Source organism: Haliotis rubra, unplaced genomic scaffold, assembly GCF_003918875.1.
Source record: "Haliotis rubra isolate DU_JTF1 unplaced genomic scaffold, ASM391887v1 Scf145, whole genome shotgun sequence".
NCBI classification, from domain to species: domain Eukaryota; kingdom Metazoa; phylum Mollusca; class Gastropoda; order Lepetellida; family Haliotidae; genus Haliotis; species Haliotis rubra.
The window spans coordinates 1,821,116-1,845,505 of NW_025765392.1; the positions used below are offsets into that span (position 1 = coordinate 1,821,116).

The 24,390-nt window shown below is 42.2% G+C and overlaps 2 protein-coding genes and 1 long non-coding RNA gene across 4 annotated transcripts in view; 2 read left to right on the forward strand and 1 right to left on the reverse strand.

Annotated features, from left to right (window-relative positions):
- Positions 1 to 3,423: 3,423 nt before the first annotated feature.
- On the forward strand, positions 3,424 to 5,599 carry LOC124269468 (LYR motif-containing protein 2-like). Its single transcript, XM_046704471.1, has 3 exons — positions 3,424 to 3,475; positions 4,098 to 4,238; positions 5,395 to 5,599. Exons 1-3 carry the CDS (start codon positions 3,437 to 3,439, stop codon positions 5,470 to 5,472), a joined length of 258 nt encoding a protein of 85 aa, XP_046560427.1. The 5' UTR covers positions 3,424 to 3,436; the 3' UTR covers positions 5,473 to 5,599.
- Positions 5,600 to 10,218: 4,619 nt separating this feature from the next.
- LOC124269511 lies at positions 10,219 to 10,732 on the forward strand. Of its 2 annotated transcripts, XR_006896524.1 has the most exons (4): positions 10,219 to 10,368; positions 10,415 to 10,460; positions 10,495 to 10,579; positions 10,648 to 10,715. It is a non-coding gene; the product is annotated as an uncharacterized LOC124269511 (long non-coding RNA). The 2 variants fall into 2 exon arrangements; XR_006896525.1 differs by lacking the exon at positions 10,495 to 10,579 and having other exon boundaries at positions 10,648 to 10,732.
- Positions 10,733 to 10,784: 52 nt separating this feature from the next.
- The window catches only part of LOC124269510, a 33,284-nt gene continuing 19,678 nt past the window's right edge, over positions 10,785 to 24,390 (reverse strand). The window contains exons 5-9 of the mRNA XM_046704540.1: positions 22,742 to 22,862; positions 22,376 to 22,558; positions 21,068 to 21,191; positions 15,512 to 15,937; positions 10,785 to 13,314 (exon numbers count right to left, since the gene is read on the reverse strand). Of these exons, the coding sequence (XP_046560496.1) occupies positions 12,845 to 13,314; positions 15,512 to 15,937; positions 21,068 to 21,191; positions 22,376 to 22,558; positions 22,742 to 22,862 (1,324 nt within the window). The 3' untranslated portion in view covers positions 10,785 to 12,844. The remainder of the gene's footprint in view (positions 13,315 to 15,511; positions 15,938 to 21,067; positions 21,192 to 22,375; positions 22,559 to 22,741; positions 22,863 to 24,390) is intronic.

Genomic DNA, 24,390 nt, shown 5'->3' on the forward strand with positions numbered 1-24,390 from the left:
TCAAACTGAAAATAAGGTATATTGTGTTTCAATATACCTTCATTTAAAATATACTACCGTGTGTATATTCAGGGAGGCTTTATACCTCACATACCTCACGTGTGGTGGTGTGTGGTCCTGTGCGTAGAGCTCAAGTCACGAATCAGTTGAAGTTAAGCAGCGTTGAGCTCGGAGAGTCCTTGGATGGTTGACCGTGTTTGGCAGCTTGGCTCCTGAGAGTTTCCAGGACTTCACTCCTGCCCCACAATGAGGCACATATGATGCATGTGCTCTAATCTTAGGCAAGTGAGTTTGTACAAAATTGCCTCTCTTCACCCAGTAGAAAATGGGTACCCGGTTGGATAATGTCATGTGACTATAACCTTCTAGCGCAGCTTGGGTAATCCGGGGTAATAATAATCAGATTCTGATTACAGCGTCCAGTGAGCAATTAGTCAGATGATACTAGGCGCTATATAAATGAATCCTTATTATTATTTTTATAACTTAAAATGTGAAGCGCATTTTTGACATTTTCTCATCGTGATATAGGGCGGTGGGATAGCCTAGTGGTTAAAGCGTCCGCCCGTCACGCTGAAGACCCGGGTTCAATTCCCCACATGGGTACAATGCGTGAACCCCATTGCCAAAAGCGGCGTAAAACCATATTTGCTCGTTCGCTGCTGTTGGTATATACTTGAACATTTATTACAAAGAAATAGAATTCTTTTACACTCCTACAAAAGTGGTTTAGAGTGTCCAACAGTTTGCTCAGCAAGAGAAAGTATTCACAAACATTAGGTAGTGGCAGAAAGAGAAACGATCCAGAAATGGTCATGAGTTTAGTTTATGATTCCTAAGGAGGTGAACCGCCTCCGTGGTGTAGTGGTTAGAGCGTCCGCCCGGAGAGCGGAAGGTCGCGGGTTCGATCCCCGACCGCGTCATACCAAAAGACGTTAAAATATGGTACTTGTTGGTCCCTGTCTGGCGCTCGGCATTAATGGGTACAACAAGGACTGGTCGACTCGGAGTCAGTATAATGTGTCTGAGTGGGGTATTCATGCTTCACTGCGGCATGGTATCTCAGTGGGCTAGCACTATAAAACCAGCTTAAGTCTGGGCTAGTACAAGCAGCCGCACATACACATACATATGCATGCACGTCGTCATATGAGCGAAATATTCTCAAGCACGACGTAAAACCCAATTTCACTTCCCCACCTCCTGAGGAGGTTGTCGTCAGAGGCAACTAACGGTTTGTGTCATGCTCGCTGACCTGGTTGACATATGTCATCGTATACAAGTTACGTACATCGATGCTCATGCTGTTGATCACTGGACTGTCTGGTCCAGACTCGATTATTTACTCGATTTATTTAGGTGGAATATTGCGGCGTTCAACAACAAACAAACTATATAGGTCCTGCAATATCACGTTCTGCTTTAAAACTGTTTTGTGATTTGGAACTTAAGTTTGCGGAGTTCTCTGGTGGTTTTTGAAAACGTTTGTAATTTTCGTCAAATACAGTAGTTTACTGCGTAGTGTTTTCGCCCATATCTTTAGTCCTTAACATGCTAACAATTTACAATGTATATAATAACAGTTATTGATTTACCCTATGGAATGTCACATTTCATGCATTACCACAAAACTCTTGTAGATGTATATAGTTGGCCACCACAGATATCAGCTGATGATTTAGCTGCCGTTATTGGGGAATTCAGCAATCAATATAGTCTGTCATACAGACCCTGAAGCAAATATATCCAAGAAAGCCCACGCAAGCCTAGAAAATGTGCCTAAGATTTCCACAGCTTCTGAAAATGAAGAAAGTCTCAGGGCTCCTTTTCATTATATTATATTTTTTTACTATGAGCGTTGTTTCTGTAAAATATGTTCATTTCAGAGACTAGTTGTTAGTCTACAATCAATACTGCAGCAATGGAACTTGTATGCGAGAACGCGAGAGTGTCGGTGTTTAGCTCATCTGTAAAGGAGGCAATGGCAAACCTGTCCTGCATGTATATGTTATTGATGGTTAATTATACACTTAAGACATTATATCTCACATAGGCTCTTAAGTGGTAGGAGATTAAACAGTCTACAATATCGCCTCTAGGTGAGCAGGGGCGGTGGGGTAGCCTAGTGGTTAAAGCGTTCGCTCCTCAGGCCGAAGACGCAGGTTCGATTGCCCACATGGGTACAATGTTTGAACCCCATTTCTGGTGTCCGATCATATGGGATTATATGGGTCTTACTTGTCCATTGCTAATAGCGGCGTAAAACCCATCTCACTCACTCACTATAGGTGAGCATATTAATATATATCATATAGTGTGCACTATTTATTGAAACACTCATAAAATCTTAATTTACTTGTTGAAAACTTGGGACTGAAAAACTGATAGACGACATATTTAATTGAGACAATAAAAGACGTTTACAAAAAACGCATCCAACCGGTCTGTCGTGAATACTGTCACACACTGTAGCCACGAGAATCTCATTTTACTCGATCTTACTGGCTACTTATATACCTGCTTATATATGTATTAGGCAATAGGACATACCTGATTTGACATAAAGTCAGCAACTCAGGATTTGTAGGGTTCAAATATACATCTTGACACGGCGTCGACGAGGTAGATTTCAATAAAGCGATATTGCAGGCGGTGGTAGCCTAGGGGTTAAAACGTTCGCTCGCCACGCCGAAGACCCGGTTCAACTCCCAACAATGTGTGAAGCCCATATCAGGTGACCCCCACAAACACCCACCCTCGCCCCGTGATATTGCTGGGTTATTGCTAAAAGCATCATAACCCTAAACTCAATCACAAAGCAATATATAGAATCTATATATCGGTTAGATAATTAAGATAAGACAGAATGCGTTTTTCTCCACCATGTTGCGTTGTTTACTCTTCAGGGAGATTGTGGCAGTTACAGTATGACATCATTACATATATATTATCTACGGTGTATCAAGACAACATAAAATTTGTTCGTATATGTAAATGGTTGAATTTCTATACAATTACTCATAACCCTATGTTCCCAGATACTTTCAAAGGGACTAAAATACAAATAGCACAAGGTAAGATGGATATTATTTTCCAGCTATTCCCGTGAATCTCATTTTATAGCCAATAAATGATAAAGAATTGCCTGGTTTCATTTGGCTGAAGGTTTGTGAATCATACTAACGCAAATGAAAACGTGTTTATATTAAATCATTTTCCGAACTATCAGTCAGCGCGGTGCATTTTAAGTGCACTCCCCTTTATCAAAAGGCTCAAAACATGTCTACCCGTTCTTACACATAATGGCAGAAGCCATGGTAGAAGTAAATAATGTTCAAAGTGACCGTCAGCCTGAACATCAAATGTAACTCACTTATAAATACACTCTAGTGGTATGAGATAGGAAGTATACACAGAGTTGTGTCCCTTGGTCATCATGGCTTCCAGGCTCGGGAATACAATCCCATTTAAACAGGTGTGTAATGTTGATATTTCTGAAGAAGCAAAGGATCCTGTATGCATGCTTTAAGTTTCCAGTTTCCAGTATCTGTTTCTTCTGATAAATGCGCTCGACTATTTGAAAAACAAGCATAGATTCAAGTCTTTTCGACCAGTTTTCGATCATTTGTTGTCGTTAGTTGAACCAGGGCAGGGAGACTCTATAAGACGTGTTGTACATAGATTACCCCTGGTTGAACATGGACAAACATCCACTTGATGATAGTCGCCATGCAACACGACAAATAATGGCATATACTACTGGGACGTGAATACAATGGTTTTCAGCTAGAATAGAAAGAATATTGTTAAATTTGTCGTCTTAGTAACTGATCTCTGTTCTAAAAAAGAATCCCTCCTTCGCCGTTACAACATTTCGAGCCCTGACTAGCTTCGTCAGTGTTCAACAAACAATTTCGTTAAATGTTATAGACATTCGAATACCACCAAGTACACTGTATATGCCAGTGTTATTAACTGCCTCATCTAGCGTTAATATCATTGGAAAACAGAGGATGAAAACAACTCGTCCATGCTTACATATCGTCCTCAATATCATGTTTAAAAAGTAGTGATTTTGTATAATCACAATGTTTCAGTTTATGCTTCGAAGTGAGGTGCTAAAACTGTATCGTGACATCATGAGAGCTATCAGGCAGGTGTCCGACGCAGACCACAGGCGTGAACTAACAGAATGGGTCAGACATGACTTCAAGCAGAATAAACACCACCAAGACGAGGTGAGTCAAGAGACATTTCAGATTCTCTAGCCCAACAGAAAGTTTACTAGAAGCAGGAGGGTAGCCTAATGGTTCATGTGTTTGCTCAGGATCAGGTGGACAGGCTGGCTGACTTGGTTGACACATATCATCGGTTCCCAATTGCGTAGATCGATGCTCATGCTGCTGATCACTGGATTGTCTGGTCCAGACTCGATTATTTACAGACCGCTGCCATATAGCTGGAATATTGCTGAGTGCCATGTAAAACTAAACTCACTCACTCACTCACCCACTCATGTGTTTGCTTGTGACGTGGAAGACCTGTGTTCGATTCCTTACATGGGTACAATGTGTGAAGCCCATTTCTGGTGTCCCCTGCCCGTGATATTGCTGTAATCATGGTAATATTGCTAAAAGCGTCGTAAAAATAAACTCACTCACTCACTCTCTAGAAGTGGGGCATCAGGCTGACTGATGTTTCTTACACTGCTGCTTATGGCTGCTTATTATTTCATTGATCATGTTGATCTTTGGATCACTCAGATTTCATTCTCAGCCCCACTTAGCATGGTTAGTACACATGTTGGCTGAATGAAGTGCTAGCATTGCCCATCTTCTCCTGCGTGAACAGGCATTTTTTTAACATAGACTCAAGGTAATCTTTCTTTGCTCCAGTGTTTTTACTGTGCAAGGTTACTGGTGTCAGTTGATTCCAATGTTAATTATTTTGAAACAGGAGATTATGGACTTTTGTGCCACTCCAGTCTCCACCCCTGTCTTTCTCTCTACCCAACCTCCAGTGCAACCTGTGTTGCCACCATATAGCTGTAATAATGCTGAGCATGGCGTTAAACAACAAATCTTGGGTTATTAGGTAAACCTGTGAAGAGTTTATCCTATCATTATGAAGTCCATATACAACCATATAGCTGTGAGAATTGGAGAATTTTTATCATTTTTCACTTTTTCCCCCAAAATATGAAAAAATCTAAAAACTGTGAGGCCTCTCGATCTTTATGTAATAAGAATGGTATAAGCTACAATCATGCCAAATTTCATGCTTGTAACACAAAGTGCACAATTCAGTGAAAAAACTGCACTTATCCGTTGGGCTAATATTGCTGAGTGCAGCGTTAAACAACAACCAACCAACTAACTTTCTTTATCATTGCAGGAAACAATCAAGATGATGTTGATGAAGGGCAGAATGTCACTGAAGGAACTAGAAAGTGCCATACACTTAGCAAGGTGACAGCTGGATCTACCCTCTGTGTGGCTGAATGGACCTGGACAAGAGAGTGAGTGTTGTCCACCCAATCCATGGTGGTGTGGAATACCTGTGTATTGGACTCCTGGAATACAACAGCCTTCTAAGTTAATGCCAGTCTACATGTCATTAAGTACTAGTCTGTGGTGAGGACCTTTAGCATCATTTTGGGGCTACAGTTCTGAACCAGCTCTGGCTGTTTCACATCTACTTGGGTTAGTGAGTGAGTTTAGTTTTATGCCACACTCAGCAATATTCCAGCTCTATGGCGGTGGTCTATAAATAATCGAGTCTGAACCAGACAATCCAGTGATCAACAACATGAGCATTGCTCTACGCAATTGGGAACCGATGACATGTGTCACCAAGTCAGAGATCCTGACCACCCAATCCCCTTAGTCACCTCTTACGACAAACATGGGTTGCTGAACGTGCTGAAGATCAATTATCCCTGATCTTCATGGGTCACATGTAGGGTTGGGTATTGCAGAGAATTTTCATATTGCGATATATTGCGTGGCGAAAGCATGCATTGCGGTATGTATTGCAATATATTGCATGAAGTATTTTTAAACAAAAAACTACTTATAATCGAGTTACTTCTTGATTTATAGAGCAAAAACACATCAAAATCACTAGGCTTGATTAAGCTTTAATAACAACTTTTAATTATGATAAAATAAAAATGTGAATAATATTTGGCACAAATGAAACAAGGACATATCCGAATATTTCCGAAGTGTTACGAAGTTTTCCGAATGCAAGTCAAAATACCGGTTTTCGATCGACGTATTGCATTACGTATCGTTTTCATGTCTGAACTGGTAAATACCGGTAAACTGGTTATATTGAGCAGCCCTAGTAACATGATGCAGGATGTGTATGATCCCCCAGAATGAACCGTTGCTAATTTGCTTTATGGTCAGCAGATCCCAGTACCAACCAACATGGTGAATTGGCCTGTTTGAAGTGTTGTGATTCAACAGTGCAGGGAAGTATCAAGATGACATCATTATTTTGTATATTGATTCCTGCAACATCTGTATCTATCATTCCATGGAATGATATTGTGAAGATTATGACCCTGTCTGAATGTCTGATCATGTCTCAGGGGAATGTGATGTAGAAAGGCTAGTATCAGTTAAGGTATATATTGTCCCCGCCTGGGTCTAGGACTATAAAAGGATCCTTTATGGATATTACTTCTTAGCATGACTGAGTTTGGTTTTTACGCCGCTTTTAGCAATATTCCAGCAACATCACAGCGGGGGACACCAGAAATGGGCTTCACACATTGTGCCCATGTGGGGATTCGAACCCGGGTCTTCGGCATGACGAGCCAACGCTTTAACCATTAGGCTACCCCACCGCCCCTCTTAGCATGATGAAAAGGATCCTTTTGTATAGATCCCTGTGGTGACAATATATTAATTAACACTAGTCGTTTGCGTTACAAGTCAAAATGTACATGTTTACATATTGATTTGTGTGAGTTGCCAAAGTATGTTTCTAATTAATCTGGATATGATGTTCTTTGCAAATAAAGAAAAGTATTTTGACATCCAAACTACTTTGTCGTTTTTTCCCGATATTATATTCCCACCAAAGAAGTATTGACATTTTGACATTTTATTTATAAACAGAGAAAAACACAAAATTAGTGGTGTGGGTGAGGTACATGTAGCACTGAGATTAAATTACCAGTCACACTGAAGGCACAGGACTGAGGGAGAGTGAAATATTCTAAATATTGAGGGAAGCATAAGGGAACACCACATCATGGCAGTGTTCCTTTATTTATTCTCAGATTTCCTCCCACAGTGCTATTCAAAGATGGATGAACACTGGAAAATATAGGAACGCTTGAAATTTCCTGCATTGCTTTATTTGTTTCTCTCAGTATATATACAACAAAAACAGCAATATCTAGTGGGAATGAAAACACGAGTAAATAGGCAGTAACAGCTATCTGGAACCTTGTGACTAGTCTCAGGTTATAATTAGGTTTGATCTATATGTACTACCCATCAAAAGTTTAGACTCACTAGTGTAAATGTAGCCACTTACTTCAGTCAACTGTTCTAAACTAGATTTTGCAAAATATTCCTTACTGTTTAAAGGTACTGTTTACACATGAACTGATGTATTGTAAAACAAATTCGTAACGTTGAAAGGATTATTGTCATGAGTTCAATAAATGATGAAACTCAGTGAAAATTGGTGAATTCTTAACAAAAATTTACACCACAATGCAACTGTTGCACATGTTTGAGCATCAAATAAACGAACAAATCTGGAATCCATCTTTGAGACCAGTAATACTTCGTGTTTCACGATATGACTGAAATACTGCCGATGTTACTTTAAATGTTTTTAACTCGCTTCGTTTTTCATGTTAGTAGTTTTCGAAGCGCACGTAAAATCTAATGCACCTCATCCACACTATATTATTCGGTCACCAGAAACTGGATGTTCCAGGTGTTATCGATACAGCTAATACATGGCGGGGTTAGTAAGACGTCTACCACATGTGATCACATTTGCAACTGGATTCCTCTGTATAAATCAACAGATAAGTAACACCATGCTCACAAAAAATGCATGGAATTTGTTTAACGGCACTTAAGTATTTCAGTGAGTGAATTTAGTTTTACACCGTACTCAGCAATATTCCAGCTATATGGTGGTGGTCTGTAAATAATCGAGTCTGGACCAGACAACCCAGTGATCAACAGCTTGAGCATCGATCTGCGCAAATGGGAACCGATGACGTGTCAACCAAGTCAGCGAGCCTGACCACCCGATCCCGTTAGTCGCTTCTTACGACAAGCATGGGTTACTGAAGATCAATTCTAACCCGGACCTTCACGGGTTGATCTAGATTGGAGTGTCTTCGTTGCATATAACCGACTGTGGCGCAAAACAACATTCACTCACTTGTAGGTAATACTATCATAGAGACACAAACACGAACACGTGACTATACACAATATTTATTCCAAGGATTATATAATTTATAAACACATATTCTTCATACATCTCACAATGATAAATGTTAATGCATAATGAACCAAACAGCTGCTACAAAACACGATGGGACTTAATGATACGGAATATGACTGTTAACCATATTTTAAAAGTTAGTTTTCTCATGGTTAGATGAAAAAATGTCAGTTATGTTTTAGACGCCAAACTATCACAACATTGGTGTGAATCTGTTCGTCTATGACTACCTGTACTTGAAACGACGCGACCATTGAATCAGTTGGTATGCTATATGGCTGGGTCGTGGGTCGATCCTCCGAAGGTTTGTCCCCTCCAGACTTGACCAAAAGTAAGCGAGTACGGTTTTACGCCGCTTCTAGCAACAATCCCTCCAGCAATATTATGGCGGGGGACAAAAGAAAATGGCTTCACACGCTATACCCATATGGGCAATCGAACCCGGACTTCAGCTTGACCAGTGAAATCTTTTACCGATCGGCCATGCTAGATTCGACAAGAACGCAACTCTAATGTATCCATTCTGTAATGATCCAAACACAGGGACCTTTTGCCACAATAGCCTTTCTTTGGAAGTGTCATCTCACCCTCGAACCGCCTCCGTGGTGTAGTGGTTAGAGCGTCCGCCCGGAGAGCGGAAGGTCGCGGGTTCGATCCCCGACCGCGTCATACCAAAAGACGTTAAAATATGGTACTTGTTGGTCCCCGTCTGGCGCTCGGCATTAATGGGTACAACAAGGACTGGTCGCTCGGAGTCAGTATAATGTGTCTGAGTGGGGTATTCATGCTTCACTGCGGCATGGTATCTCAGTGGGCTAGCACTATAAAACCAGCTTAAGTCTGGGCTAGTACAAGCAGCCGCACATAGACACACGCATGCACGTCGTCATATGAGCGAAATATTCTCAAGTACGACGTAAAACCCAATTTCACCTCACCTCTCCTCTCACCCTCGAATCCTGTCTTGAGTCATTAAAATACGAACCAAACAAAATGGCTCCTCTGAGCTCGAATTTGGCATATGTCTATATACAAAAATATTAACTATAAGCCAGTATTTTATTTAGACAGTCCTAATGCTACAAGATGCCCAGGCTCCAGCTTACTGTTTAACGCCGCACTCGGCAATATCCAGCTATATGTACATAATCGAGTCAGGATCAGACAATCCAATGGTCAACATCATGACCATCAATCTCTGCAACTGGGACACGATGTCATGTGTCAACCAAGTCCGCGATCTTGACCACCCCATCCTGTTAGTCGCCTCTTACGACAAACATGGGTTAACGAAGACCAGTTGTAACCCGGATCTTTACGGGTCTCCAACAACCCATGCTTGTCGTGAGACGACGAACGGGATTAGGTTGTCAGGCTCGCTCACATGGCGGAGGTATGTCATCGTATCTCATCTGTCTGGAACGTGGCTCGTGATGTCAATCACTGGAGCGTCTGGTCCAGACTCGATCATACACTGCAATGTTGGCATGGTGTCTTTCAAACCAGACTCGAAACAAAGGTATGATAGTGAATTTGCCATGCAATATAATGGGCATATTACATATACACTGGGTAATAAAAGTTCAGTACATAGCTCACACACTACCAATGGTACTGAGTAACACACGTTCACCACACTCGATACCGTATATACAGTTATATTAGCACGATGGCCATACTGTGTTCGCCAGCTGTCACTAGAGTATGTATCCAGGATGTGATGTGGACGTGAAGATGCTGGTTGAGATCATGTGAGTGGTAAGTCATGTTACCTAGTAATGTTAGCTGTACAGAGTATAGAACTGTTCCTGGTATCCTCTACGTGGTTTATCTGTACATGGCAGTTCCTAGTGTCCTTCACGTGGTTCAGCTGTAAAGGTTATTCGGCAGTTCCTGATACCCTTCACGTGGTTCAGCTGTAAAGGTTATTCGGCAGTTCCTGATACCCTCCACGTGGTTTAACTGTATAGGTCAGTTCCTGGAATCTCCACGTGGTTTAACCAGGTTAGTTCATGGTATCCTTCAAGTGGTTTAACTGTAAAGATTATAGGTCAGTTCGTGGTATCCTTAACGTGGTTTAACTGTATAAGTCATTTCCTTAACTGTATAAGTCATTTCCTGGTATCCTCCACGTTGGTTTAACTGTAAAGATTATAGGTCAGTTCATGGTACTCTCCGCGTTGTTTAACTGTAAAGATTACAGGTCAGTTCATGGTATCCTCCACGTGGTGTAACTGTAAAGATTATAGGTCAGTTCATGGTACTCTCCACGTTGTTTAACTGTAAAGATTACAGGTCAGTTCATGGTATCCTCCACGTGGTGTAACTGTAAAGATTATAGGTCAGTTCCTGGTATCCTCCAAGTGGTTTAATTGTAAAGATTACAGGTCAGTTCATGGTATCCTTCACGTGGTTTAACTATAAAGATTATAGGTCAGTTCCTGGTATCCTCCACGTGGTTTAACTGTAAAGATTTATTGGACAGTTCATGGTATCCTTCACGTGGTTTAGTCAAGAAAGGGTTTGAGTGTCAGCTAACGGCTTGGTTTACCAAAATGCCCGAGATTCTTTCATATACATCATGCACCCTCAGTACGGGCCCTGAAGGGGTGATGGGATGACATGGCGATTGCAGCGTTTGCTCGCCGCGTCGAAGGCCCGGGTCCGATACCTATGTGGATTCAATATGTGAAACCCATTTGAGGGTTCCCCGCAGTGATGTAGGTTGAATAGGTGGTGCTGAAAGCACACATCACATACGCTCACTCACTCATTCACGGGTTCTGGTGAGGCAGAATATAGGGGCAATATACACAATAGCTACCTAGTATAGCCAGCCTTCAACTGTCAATATGATTCTTTTGTTTGTTGCTTTCACGATCAACTTATCAACAGATTGTCGTGATATAGTAGCTGCACCATTAACCTTCACGTCAAATCACACTATGAACGCATTCAATTTCGTGGGTGGGAGCTAATGTGGGTGGAGGTGGCAGTCCAGTACGGGTAGAGACAAGTACCTGTGAAGGCCGTTCCCCACACAGCTCTTCACTCCCTGGCAACTGTAAGATCCTACACGATCACCGTGTCAGTTTGTAGAGGTGGTTCGTATGATAAGTCTTATGGAAAGGACCGGTATTTTTATATAATACGAACATTTGTATAGACACACAAACGTCTTAAACAGTTCGGGTGACGCGAAATACTCCTCTGCCTTGGTTCTATCAACATGTGCCTCAAGCACTACGATCAGCTCGATCATACAAGGCAAAATGTGACAATCGGAAATTTACACTCACATTAAGTCTCGCGGTTAGTATAGTTAATAAAACACATAACTGATTCTTTAAAGAACTGCAGGTACGAAACTCCTTACATAATTCCAGGTAAGACACTTGAGGCATTTTTGTGTTTTTCAAGAGTTTCTAGAGACGTCTGTACATATCTCCATTTTGTCTGTACCCTGTTTTCCCACTTTGAGGGACCGCCTCCAAGGCCTATAGTGGATAGAGCGGCTGAGGTTAGGGGTTCGAACTGTATCATATCAAAAGACATAAAAAGATAGTAAGGCATTGAGGGGACAAAACAAGTACTATTTACCACCGTGCTTGTACTCTGTCATGTACGATGATAAATCGGGGTAAGTCTCCAGGATATCGATAGGTTCGGACTCAATACACTGTGTCTTAGTGGTGGATCCATGTCACGGTGGACTAGCCATTGACACCAGCTTTAGTTTGGCACCTCAGCCACATACGGCATGTCGCAAAAAAACGTGAACGCGACTAATTATGTCATGACCATTATTTAAATTCTCCTACACAGTAGAAGGTATGGGATTTTTTCATCTCACTGTCCAAACAATCAGTCGTGAAAATCACAAATGACACTTCTTTTGAATGTCGTACTTCGAACCCACAGACCATAGATCTGAAGCTCGTTGAAACCTATAAACGTTGAACATCTTCAAATCTACCGGTACAGATAAAGTTCTTAATAAATCATGTACACTGAATCTCGTACAACATATCACATGGCTGTTGAGCAAAATGCTAGAAACACTCGCTCTTAATACAGTGTTTACAAACACCTTTGAGATCGGTCTTAAATGCTTGTGTTCCTGAGACGACTAAAAGCACAACAGTCTCACAGAACGTTGACGTAATGCTGAAGCATGATGGTCTAGCACATAACACTACATGAATCAAACTCAGCTTCATTTACCCGGTCGTTGTATCCTTCTCTTCGAATTCCGATTACCTTTAGGTTTCCTATTATTGACCTTGTTCGGAATTTTAACACTGTCCTTTCCTCTATTTTGTTGAACTCTTTGATTAGGTTTAGGTACAGTTCTCTATCTTGGAACCTGTCGTCTGCTTCCTGGTTTAGGTACAGTTCTCTGTCTTGGAACCCATCGTCTGCTTCCTGGCTGACGACGTTGATTCGTCCTTGACCTTTGCCTTGGCCTTTGAGTAGGTCGAGGTCGTTGAGCAGGTTTTCTGGTAGGTTTTGGCTTTCTTCTTGGATTAACTTCATTTTTGTCCTTTTTCTTTGAACATGTAGTAATGTCACAGTACTGCCACTGTTTCTTTTCCTTGGTGGTGTAGCACCATGGTTTTTTCCTCCTCATTCCGCTAGGGTTCCGACAGTGGTTGTGGTCTCCCAGCCCGTCACTGTCCTCCCGGCCCCCAGATGACTTAGGCTTCAGTTTGTGGCTGTGGGGGTACTGCTCAGACCACTTCTGACACGTGATGCCGCCCAGGGTGTGGTCAAGATTGCCTCTGTAATCGCGACCGTCCTTGTACCGTCCCTGCAGGCACTTTCCTGAAACCATAGCAACATACGAATGACGACTTCCACATCATCGACAGCACTTGACATCATCATCGAACATGACGCAATAGAATAGAATCTATAAATAAAATGACAGTGGTAAGTCCTGATATTATCTCAGTGAATCCCATATATTCCCTTTACATTGGACGCTTCATACCTTAAAAATTACAACTTTGTCAATCCATATTAGGAAATATATGACCACTGATACATTATTTTTTTCTGAAATGCGTTAAATTAACACTACGGCGGACCGTACATCTTTCGATATAATTACAAACTCCAATTTATAATCAAAATGTATTCATATCATTAAACAAAAACACTTTAATACAGACGTATGTAAGCAGACTCGACGTATGTCTTTAATATTGTGCGTGCGTGCGTGTGTGTGTGATTGAACCTGGTTCTCTGGCGTGACGAGCGAACGCTCTCACCTTTAGGCCACCACAGTTATGATACTTATCACGTTTATACAATGACGCTTATTACATTCACTTGTTTCATTCAAATCTTGTAAAAAATGCAATATGAAGTACCAATGCTAAGCGTGAAAACTTCGATCACGTCACCTGTGCTAAACCCGGTTACCAGGGTGATAAAGGAGGGCAAACAACAGTCCCTACCCCCGTCCACCAGAGTGAGAACAGCCCAGACGCTGGTGACATTGCCTGATGTAATACTTGTCTAAATGTGGAGTAAGGAATACTCGGCTTTCTCGTTGAATCGATTGATCACGATCCATTTCCATGACGGTACAGAGGGTATAGAAACTGGTGGTGGGCTTTTTTTCAATAGGTGAGTGAGTATGGTTTTACGCCGCTTTTAGCAATATTCCTGCAATATCACGGCGGGGACACCAGCAATGGGCTTCACATCTTGTCCCCATGTGGGGAATCGAACCCGGGTATTCCAGCAAACGCTTTAACCTCCTGGCTACCCCACCGCCCTTCGACCGCCTCCGTGGTGTAGTGATTAGAGCGTCCGCCCGGAGAGCGGAAGGTCGCGGGTTCGATCCCCGGCCGCGTCATACCAAAAGACGTTAAAAAATGGTACTTGTTGGTCCCTGCCTGGCGCTCGCCATTAATGGGTACAATAAGGACTGGTCGGCTCGGAGTCAGTATAATGTGTCTGAGTGGGGTATTCATGCTTCACTGCGGCATGGTATAGTGGGCTAGCACTATAAAACCAGCTTAAGTCTGGGCTAGTACAAGCAGCCGCACATACACATACACACGCATGCACGTCGTTATATGAGCGAAATATTCTCGAGCACGACGTAAAACCCAGTTTCACCTCACCTCACCTCACCTCACCTCACCTAATTGTTTGAAATGGTGCTCATGCCATAGACTTATGGTTTGCTGGACCAGATTTGATTATTTACAGGCGATCTGGAACAGTGCTGTCTACTGTGATTTTTACATCAACATTCACTCATTCTCGGTAAGGTAAGGTAATACAGGGTCTTCAGATCCCAGACGAACAAGACTCGTACCCCACACGCATGCACGTCGTCATATGAGCGAAATATTCTCAAGTACGACGTTTAACCTCATTTCACCTCACCTCACCCACCGCCCTTCACTTGGTGAACCAGCATATGGGGAATCAAACCTGGGTCTTCGGCGTGGGTGGACGATTTAACCACTAGGCTACCCCATCTTCTCTGGGGAACCTACTAGCATGGGTACCTTACTGACAAACACTGATCACACTAGAAGAAACTAGTACCATTAGTAATGGTTCACCTAGGTATGGTTTTGAACAGGGATAGAGTTTCTAACTCATGATTCTGACAAGCGCCTAAAACGACATGGTTCTATCTATATCAATCACCTCACATGCCTCCTGAAATACTCCGAAGACCCAGGTTCGATTCCCCTATCGGTTCAGTGTATGAATCCCATTTCTGTGTCCCCTGTCGTGATTTTGCTGGAATATTGCCCAAAGCGGCGTAAAACCATATTCACTCAATCCGACGAGTAACGGGTACATGTGTCGTACACTCCTGAAATAATTATCCGTTAGTTAGTACAGATGAGATCAATGCTCATGCTGTTGACCACTGGATTGTCTGGTCCAGAGTCGATTATTTACAGACCGTCGCCATATAGCTGGAATATTGCTGAGTGTGGCGTAAAACTAAACTCAGTCACTATTCCAAATAAATCTTTTAACTTACTTTTAGCCCGCTTTTCACATATGAAGGGGTATATGTGGTTAGGAAGCTGCGAGACTGACCCAGTCCACACGCCCTGCCAGAGGAACTTCTTGGTAGACCTGTCCTTCACTAACGCCATGGAAGTATAGGTGCCTGGCATCCCTTTGCCCCAGTTCGTGTACTTCATCTTCTTCGGCTTCGTCTTCTCGCCCTTGTACCACACCATCGACCCGTTGACCGCCTTACCGCCGGTTCTCCAGATGAACACCTTGGGGAACTTCTTGTTGACAAGCTTCTCCAGGAACTTGTCTTCACCCTTGTTTTCTATGCTTACCAGATATGCATTTTCATTCTGGCACTCCTTATACGCGGCTGAGAATTGGTGCTTTGGTCTGTTGTGGAGCTTGTAGCAGCTTGTCTTGAACTTGAACCAATTCTTTGGACAAACTGGAAAGAAACATCAGAAGGTATGTAGGAAGGGACTCGTTTTCTGGACGCATTTTGAGACCGAATATAATCCACTTTTCTCACTATTGATTAATCTGTACGATATCAAGAACTGGAGTTTAGTATTCCGTCAGTAAATGGTCTGCATTTGTCAAAAGGAAATGAAAAACGATAACTACCAGTCAGGTTGTTATAGAAGAAAGAAAAATATTTATATCACTTTCAATGTTGTCTCCAATTATTACCGGGATTACAGATGTTTGCATGTTGTTTAACGCCGCACTTTAGCCATACAACCGCGGCCTGAAAATAAGTTAGGACCAGGCAGTCCTGTTATTGACGTTACCACGAACCAAGTCACCGAGCCTAACCACCCGATCCAATAGGTCACGACACAAATATAGGGTCTAGTTCGTACCCAGAAACCCCAGGAAACGAAACCTGATGATATCAAGCGTTACATACATCTGAACATACGCACAAATACGCACTGAGTGACCGTCTTTTCTAAGACAGAATGTAACCATAGGCAACCATAGGTTTATTGTGCCGATAAAGTGTTAGAATCATGACCTTTTAAAAGAAGCCATCTTGAATCTGTTGAGTCTGACAAAAGTAAATAAACAACACATACATGTATCAATAAACTCCTACATATTAAGTTATCAAATATTGCTGTTTTGTATAACGGCTTTAATATTGCTTACGTTAGGCTAGTATATTAACAAGTTCTCAAATATTGCTGTAATGTACAACGGCTTGACATTGTTTACGTTAGGCTAGCATATTAACAAGTTCTCACATATTTCCGTTTTGTCAAGCGCTTTAATACTGCTTACGTTGCGATATGTTGACTACAACACAGTTCACTGCGCTATATGCAGGACACTGGTCTAGACAGGCTTATAAACACGTTGCCGTCACATGGACGTCGTTGCGTCCCTGTATAGGTATTAGGACAATATCCTGAAATATCCCAGGCGTTCATTGTTCAACCTGTGGGAATGCATTAAAAAAATAAACCCGAACAAATTATATCTGAATTATTGCCCCAGCTTTCAACATTCGATTATTTACATGTGTTTATAAAACTCCGTGTTGTGTGAACGCTGCAGCGTCGATGATGGCTGCAAGTCTGGGAACTTTGTATGGTCTGCCACCAACGTAAAAAAACTGGTGGTATCCTCTTTTGCCAGTCGGGCAAGTTGTTTATTTAAGGAGTAAGAGGATTATGAGGCATGGTCGACTGAGTTTGGTTGTTTAACTAATCCCACACGGCCTTCACCAGTCATTTGATTCAGATTTTTGAGAGGCATTTAGAAGTTGATGAATATACATGTATAAGACATTGATTATGCAACAGTCTCGTTTCCCGCTGACTGGGTTCCGCCCTATTGCGCAAATTAGTACAATAACCTGTACAGAATTTTTAGACCAATTCAACATTCGATTATTTACATACATGTGTTTATAAAACTCCGTGTTGTGTGAAGGCTGCAGCGTCGATGATGGCTGCAAGTCTGGGAACTCTGTATGGTCTGCCACCAACGTAAAAAAACCGGTGGTATCCTCTTTTGCCAGTCGGGCAAGTTGTTTATTTAAGGAGTAAGAGGATTATGAGGCATGGTCGACTGAGTTTGGTTGTTTACTAATCCCACACGGCCTTCACCAGTCATTTGGTTCAGATTTTTGAGAGGCATTTAGAAGTTGATGAATATATAAGACATTGATTATGCAACAGTCTCGTTTCCCGTTAAATGGGTTCCGCCCTATTGCGCAAATTGGTACAATAACCAGTCCAGAATTTTTAGACCAATTCAACATTCGATTATTTACATACATGTGTTTATAAAACTCCGTGTTGTGTGAAGGCTGCAGCGTCGATGATGGCTGCAAGTCTGGGAACTCTGTATGGTCTGCCACCAACGTAAAAAAACCGGTGGTATCCTCTTTTGCCAGTCGGGCAAGTTGTTTATTTAAGGAGTAAGAGGATTATGAGGCATGGTCGACTGAGTTTGGTTGTTTACTAATCCCACACGGCCTTCACCAGTCATTTGGTTCAGATTTTTGAGAGGCATTTAGAAGTTGATGAATATATAAGACATTGATTATGCAACAGTCTCGTTTCCCGTTGACTGGGTTCCGCCCAATTGCGCAAATTAGTACAATAACCAGTCCAGAATTTTGAGACCAATTCATTTAACTTGATACATAAATACTAATCAGTATTATTTGATACATCTAAGAACTTGTATATTGCAACACTATGCTCTGTCGTACAGCGAGCTCTGACAAACGGAAACCTGGAAATCGTGGAAATCTCAAAACGAGGCTCTGCCGCTAGAAATGTTTGGTGGTCTGGTACGGACTTGATATTATATCAATCACATTCTATTATTTCCCATCTGGAGGACGTTGTTGGAGCTGGAAAACCTGACCTCACTGACCAAACGGCAGTTATCACTAACGTGGATTGACTGCGAGATTGGGTCCGTTTTCAGAAACATACACTAATGCCCGCACCAAATGCCCCATGTTGTCCCAGATGACATGTACCTTAGCGCTACTCCAGCGGTACCCAATGTCAGCCGAGTCACAACGGCCGTCTACTCGTATCTAATGAGTGGTACCAAAAAGCGGTCTTATGGTACCTAAAGGTTGACTAATGGAACCTAAAGTCGGTCTAGTGGCACCTAACGACAGTCTAGTGGTATCTAACGACAGTCTAGTGGTATCTAAAGGCAGTCTAGTTTTACCGAAAGGAAGTCCGAAAGACAACCTAACGGCATACCTAAAGGCGGTCTAATGGTACCTAAAGGCGGTCTAATTGTACCTAAAGGCATTTTGTGGTACGTCAAGGCGGTCTAGTGGTTCTGAAAGGCGGTCTAGTGGTACTGAAAGGCAGTATAATGGTTCCTCAAGACGGTCTAATGGTGATCCACTGACCACAACCCCAGCATGGACCAACTGCATGGACTGACCGCGAGCCTGAGTCCCTAATGCCTGCGGTCCAGTGGTACTGGATGGCGGCAGAATGATACTAAAGGACAACCTAGTGGTACAGGCAGACAGTCGGGTGGTGGGTATTAACAATCAGGAGGTACACACTTCAATTCTAATGTTACATAATGAGTGAAGATGGTACATAGCGGCGGTCCAGTGGTACTGGAAGGCGGCAGAATGATACTAAAGGACAACCTAGTGGTACAGGCAGACAGTCGGGTGGTGGGTATTAACAATCAGGAGGTACACACTTCAATTCTAATGTTACATAATGAGTGAAGATGGTACATAGCGGCGGTCCAGTGGTACTGGAAGGCGGCAGAATGATACTAAAGGACAACCTAGTGGTACAGGCAGACAGTCGGGTGGTGGGTATTAACAATCAGGAGGTACACACTTCAATTCTAATGTTACATAATGAGTGAAGATGGTACATAGCGGCGGTCCAGTGGTACTGGAAGGCGGCAGAATGATACTAAAGGACAACGTAGTGGTACAGGCAGACAGTCGGGTGGTGGGTATTAACAATCAGGAGGTACACACTTCAATTCTAATGTTACATAATGAGGGAAGATGATACATAGCGGCGGTCCAGTGGTACTGGATGGCGGCAGAATGATACTAAAGGACAACCTAGTGGTACAGGCAGACAGTCGGGTGGTGGGTATTAACAATCAGGAGGTACACACTTCAATTCGAATGTTACATAATGAGTGAAGATGATACATAGCGGCGGTCTAGTGGTACTGGAAGGTGGCAGAATGATACTAAAGGACAACCTAGTGGTACAGGCAGACAGTCGGGTGGTGGGTATTAACAATCAGGAGGTACACACTTCAATTCGAATGTTACATAATGAGTGAAGATGATACATAGCGGCGGTCTAGTGGTACATAAAGCCAGTTCAGTGATACATAATGACAGTGTGGAGGTAACAAAGCCAGTCAATGGTACATAATGGGCTTTATTACCTACGAGGTATTATTTTTCATACGATGCCCTAGGGCAAAATATCACTTTGTCATGGTGACGTGACGTCATGAGCAATGTTTTCTGTGAGGTTGCGTTCGACGGTATTCGGCTTGTCCCGGAATAACACGAGTTGGTCACGAATGGCGGCGACGGCGGGTAACCAGCCTATGTTTGAAAGTCAAGTCAAAACATTGATCACACAACAGTCTCGTTTCCTGCTAACTGGGTTCCGTCCTATTGCGCAACTCAGTGCAATAACCAGTACAGAATTTTGAGACCAACTCATTCAACTGGATACGTAAATATTCATCAGTATTATTTGATACATCTAATCACTTGTATAGTGCAACACTACGCTCCTTCTACTCCTTGCAAACACGTCGTGCAGCGTGCTCTGTCGTACAGCGTGCTCTGACAAACGGACATCTGGAAATCATGGAAAACTCAAAACGAGGCTCTGCCGCTAGAAATGTTTGGTGTCTGGTACGGACTTGATATTATATCAATCACATTGTACGCTACACAAATGCATTTAACATGCGCAGAGAACACATAACAGGTGTAACCAGTAAGCCAGATGAATTGTGAATCATTGTACGACCTCTTCGAACAGGGGCAGTCTGTGACCTCTTAGTTAAAGACATGCTGCATAAACCTCGACATAAAACATAGAAATACGATTTATCTCAACTTTAAAATTAAAATTAATTTATAAATATCATTTTCTTATGAAACAAGGAATTGGAATTCAGTGTAACCATGGTTGTTTGTAGTGTCTCTTTTCACTTTAACACGAGACAATTCGGATCGGTTGAAAAGTAGGTCATTGTCTGAATTTGTTAATGAGACTTATGTTTCGGTTTGAGATTTAGGTTTATTTTCCTCAATTTGACGACTTTGGTAATAAACAGAATATTATATTCGTGCCCATATCATACTATGTTTACGACACTCGTGGCTAAATATCGGAATATCCCTCGCTCTCGCTCGGGAAATACCAACATTTAGGCACTCGTGTCGTTAATACGTATAGTATGACATGGGCACTCATATAATATCCTCTATTTAATGGTACGTAATGAGAATCTAGTATAACATAGGATTCTTTAGTTGGGCATATCACACTCTTCACAATGTCAGCCTAGAGGTACCTACACGTGACAGCGCTGTCTTCCTTCTCGTTGCAATGGTACATGGCTCTCAGCTGGGCGATGTCAATGGTGCTCAGACCCCGTCTCTGACCGATCTTCAGGTCAAGTTTCTTTCCGATACCTATCACCTGGAACAGAGTAGAAACCTTGTTTCATGACACATTTACAGTTTTACGTTCTTCCAGGTGTGGAACATTTTCAATATGGAACTTCAGACAGCGTTGCCTAACTAATTGCTGAACAAAAGGAATAGAGTATATGGATGTCAACTTCTTATGAGGAACACAACGTTTCCGAGTATATACTTACTAGTTCATCAGGTGAATGAGAGTACCGTTATGTGCACCACTTCCATAGCCATTCACAGACGTATAATGGTGGAACAGATCGTAACAGACGTAACGGGTTTTACTATTGTACTTACTTCTGCACCATCGGGATTTGCTTCCGTAACAGATGCATCATGTTTAATAACATATGTTTGTTTGTTTATTATTTAACGCCACACCAAGCAATATTCCAGCTATATGGCGGTGGTCTGTAAATAATTGAGTCTGGACCAGACAATCCAGTGACTGACATCATCAGCATCGATCTACGCAGTTGAGGATCAGTAACATCAACCAAGTCAGCGAGGCTGACCACCTGATCCCGTTCGTCGTCTGTTACAAGCATGGGTTGCCGAAGACCAGTTCAAACCCGGATCTTCTGTAATAAGTCTATCATGTTTAATTACTTCACCAATAGATCCATTAAGATCCATTACTTGCGAAAGTCACCTTAAGGATTGACGATTTCAGTACACATGTCCAACAGGATATCACACAGACACGTCAGAATTGATTACTCCAGTAACAGGCACACTTTCATGGATAACTTGATGAGAAAACCTGCCATCTGATCACACTAGTTACCTTTCCATGGCCTTCGAGAACGATACCTAAGCAACGCTTCTTAGACGGTTGATTACTGATTACTCTTGTTACGTTTACCTTAGGTCCATGGCTGACGCTTTAGTAAGGGGCCATCTTGGATGATTATTCATTACTTTATTTACCTTGCCATGGTCATCAGGATTGGCACTTCCGGTAACACACCTTCCATGTTAGATTGCTAACTGGTATACTTAAGTTTACATGTCCATCAGGAATGATGCTGTTCTTACAACCCACCCATGATAATTACTGATTACTTGAGTTACAATTACAGACCCAAGTAATTAATTCTTACAGTATCAGACAAAAGGGGCTGATTATTTCAGTACAAGCCCTACTGTTGTTTACACTAACGGTGTATTAGACTTAAGACGTACCTTGAGTGTTGGTTCCCCCATCCGCGTGAAGGCCCATTTGTTATAGTGCATGATACTGGAATAGTCGTAAGGAAAACCTCTTGACGTGGCCAGCCTTTTGCTGAGTTTTTTAAAATCAGGAAGGAACTTAGGGGAGATATTATCCTCCAAAACCTTGATGTATTCGTCTCGGTCGGGTCGTGCCTAAATTGAACACAAACAAGTAATTAATACTATATGTTAGATGTAAAATAACAGTACCCCACCTTCGCAGTTGCTTGTTTATTTAAAAAATATCTTTCATGAAAACTTAACATCAATGTTACTTGGTGTGTCATCAGTGTGATATTTGAAATTAAGATGGATGCAATAACAGAGTTCCAATACCTGTTCGTGCCAGACGCCCAAAGCATGACTAGTTTCGTGGATAGCAGTACCGACGTTTTCACAACCTCGCCCAATGCTGACAAGTTGTGCCCCGCCTCTTTTCCCAACGTTCGACCAGCACCTACAGATATGAAAACATGAAACATATAGACCCCGAACTACATCAATAATTTCAAAAAGTCTTACCACAGGGTAAACTTCCACACTTGATACACTTGAGTGAAGGAGTAGGAATAATTTGAACGATGCTTTGAACAATATGCACGGCGTGTCAGCTTAATGTGGGAGGAAAACCCGAAGTTCACACGTTTACCAGCTTGGTGAAACCTACACGCATGGTTATGTTACTGCTAAACCTAGTAACATCTATGGTGCAAACTGGATTTGAACCCGCGATCATACGTTTCTGCCGTACTGCGGAGACGCAACCCAGTCGTGCCCTATTCGTATCCCCGTATCAGGAGATAACCTTTATTCAGAGATAATTTTTGTATTGCGAGCTGGTCGCCTTGGTATGAAATCATACCCCCACGGAGCTAGAAAATTTAAACTTCCAAACTCATTGGAATCCTACTGAGTGAGTATTGTTTACGCCGCTTTTAGCAATATTAATTAAAGCAATATCACAGCGGGGCACACCATAAATAGGCTTCACACATTGTACCCATGTCGGGAATTGAATCCGGGTCTTCAGCGTGACGAGCGGAGGCTTTAACCTCTAGGCTACCCCACCGCCCCCATTGGAATCAGAATCTCAGAACCAGGATACATGTACGGAGACTGTCATACTGCCCATTACACTTAAAGCCAAGTTTACCCAAGACATTAATCAACTTTCAGTAAGTCTCTTTAATTGCGACGCTGGAACCACTCACAACATTTGTGTAATATTATCGTAAGGAACCGCCCTGAGATCTTATTGGCTGCCTGTGTGGTTTCTGTCGGAATTCTCTAGCCGTCTATACACTCTCGGTAACCATACAAAACACGCATAACACTGATAATATGTCTTACAAGAATTTAGGTAAACAGCATAACCTGAAGACGAGGCAAACACGACGAAGCATATTTTCATTAGTTTTTTGTTTTGTTTTCGAACTGGGGTACATTTTAAGGGTTGGAACAAGGAACGGTTTTGTCCGTGAGTAGAACGTGGAATTCATTAGAAAGTTCAAAACCTGCGTGTTTCGGTAAAAGGCACTGGCGTAGAACCTTTTCGTCTTGCTGCTTACTGAGCTGATCGGCGGATATTTTGTCTGGAGGACCTGTTTCAAACAGTGCTACGATATGAATTTAGGTTCAGTGACGATGTTTAAGAAGAAGGCCCGTGGCCTCGCGGACTAAAATGGTTGAGATCGGAATATTTGTTTATCATTTAACGCCGCCTTCAGCAATATTTCAGGTATATGATGTCGGTCTATGGTTTATAATCAATTGGACCAGGCAAATGAGGGATTGACATTATGAACACAGTTTCTCGGTGTATGAGGACATGGTATCGATCAAGTCAATGTCCTGTTATTAAGACATGGATCTTTACGAGTCCCGTAATCGGTATAACCCTTATTAAGGAAATGGCTTGCTAGAGTGAAATCCGTTGTGTCGAACTGGATGGGATCCACGTAAATACTTCGAGTTATCCGACGTTC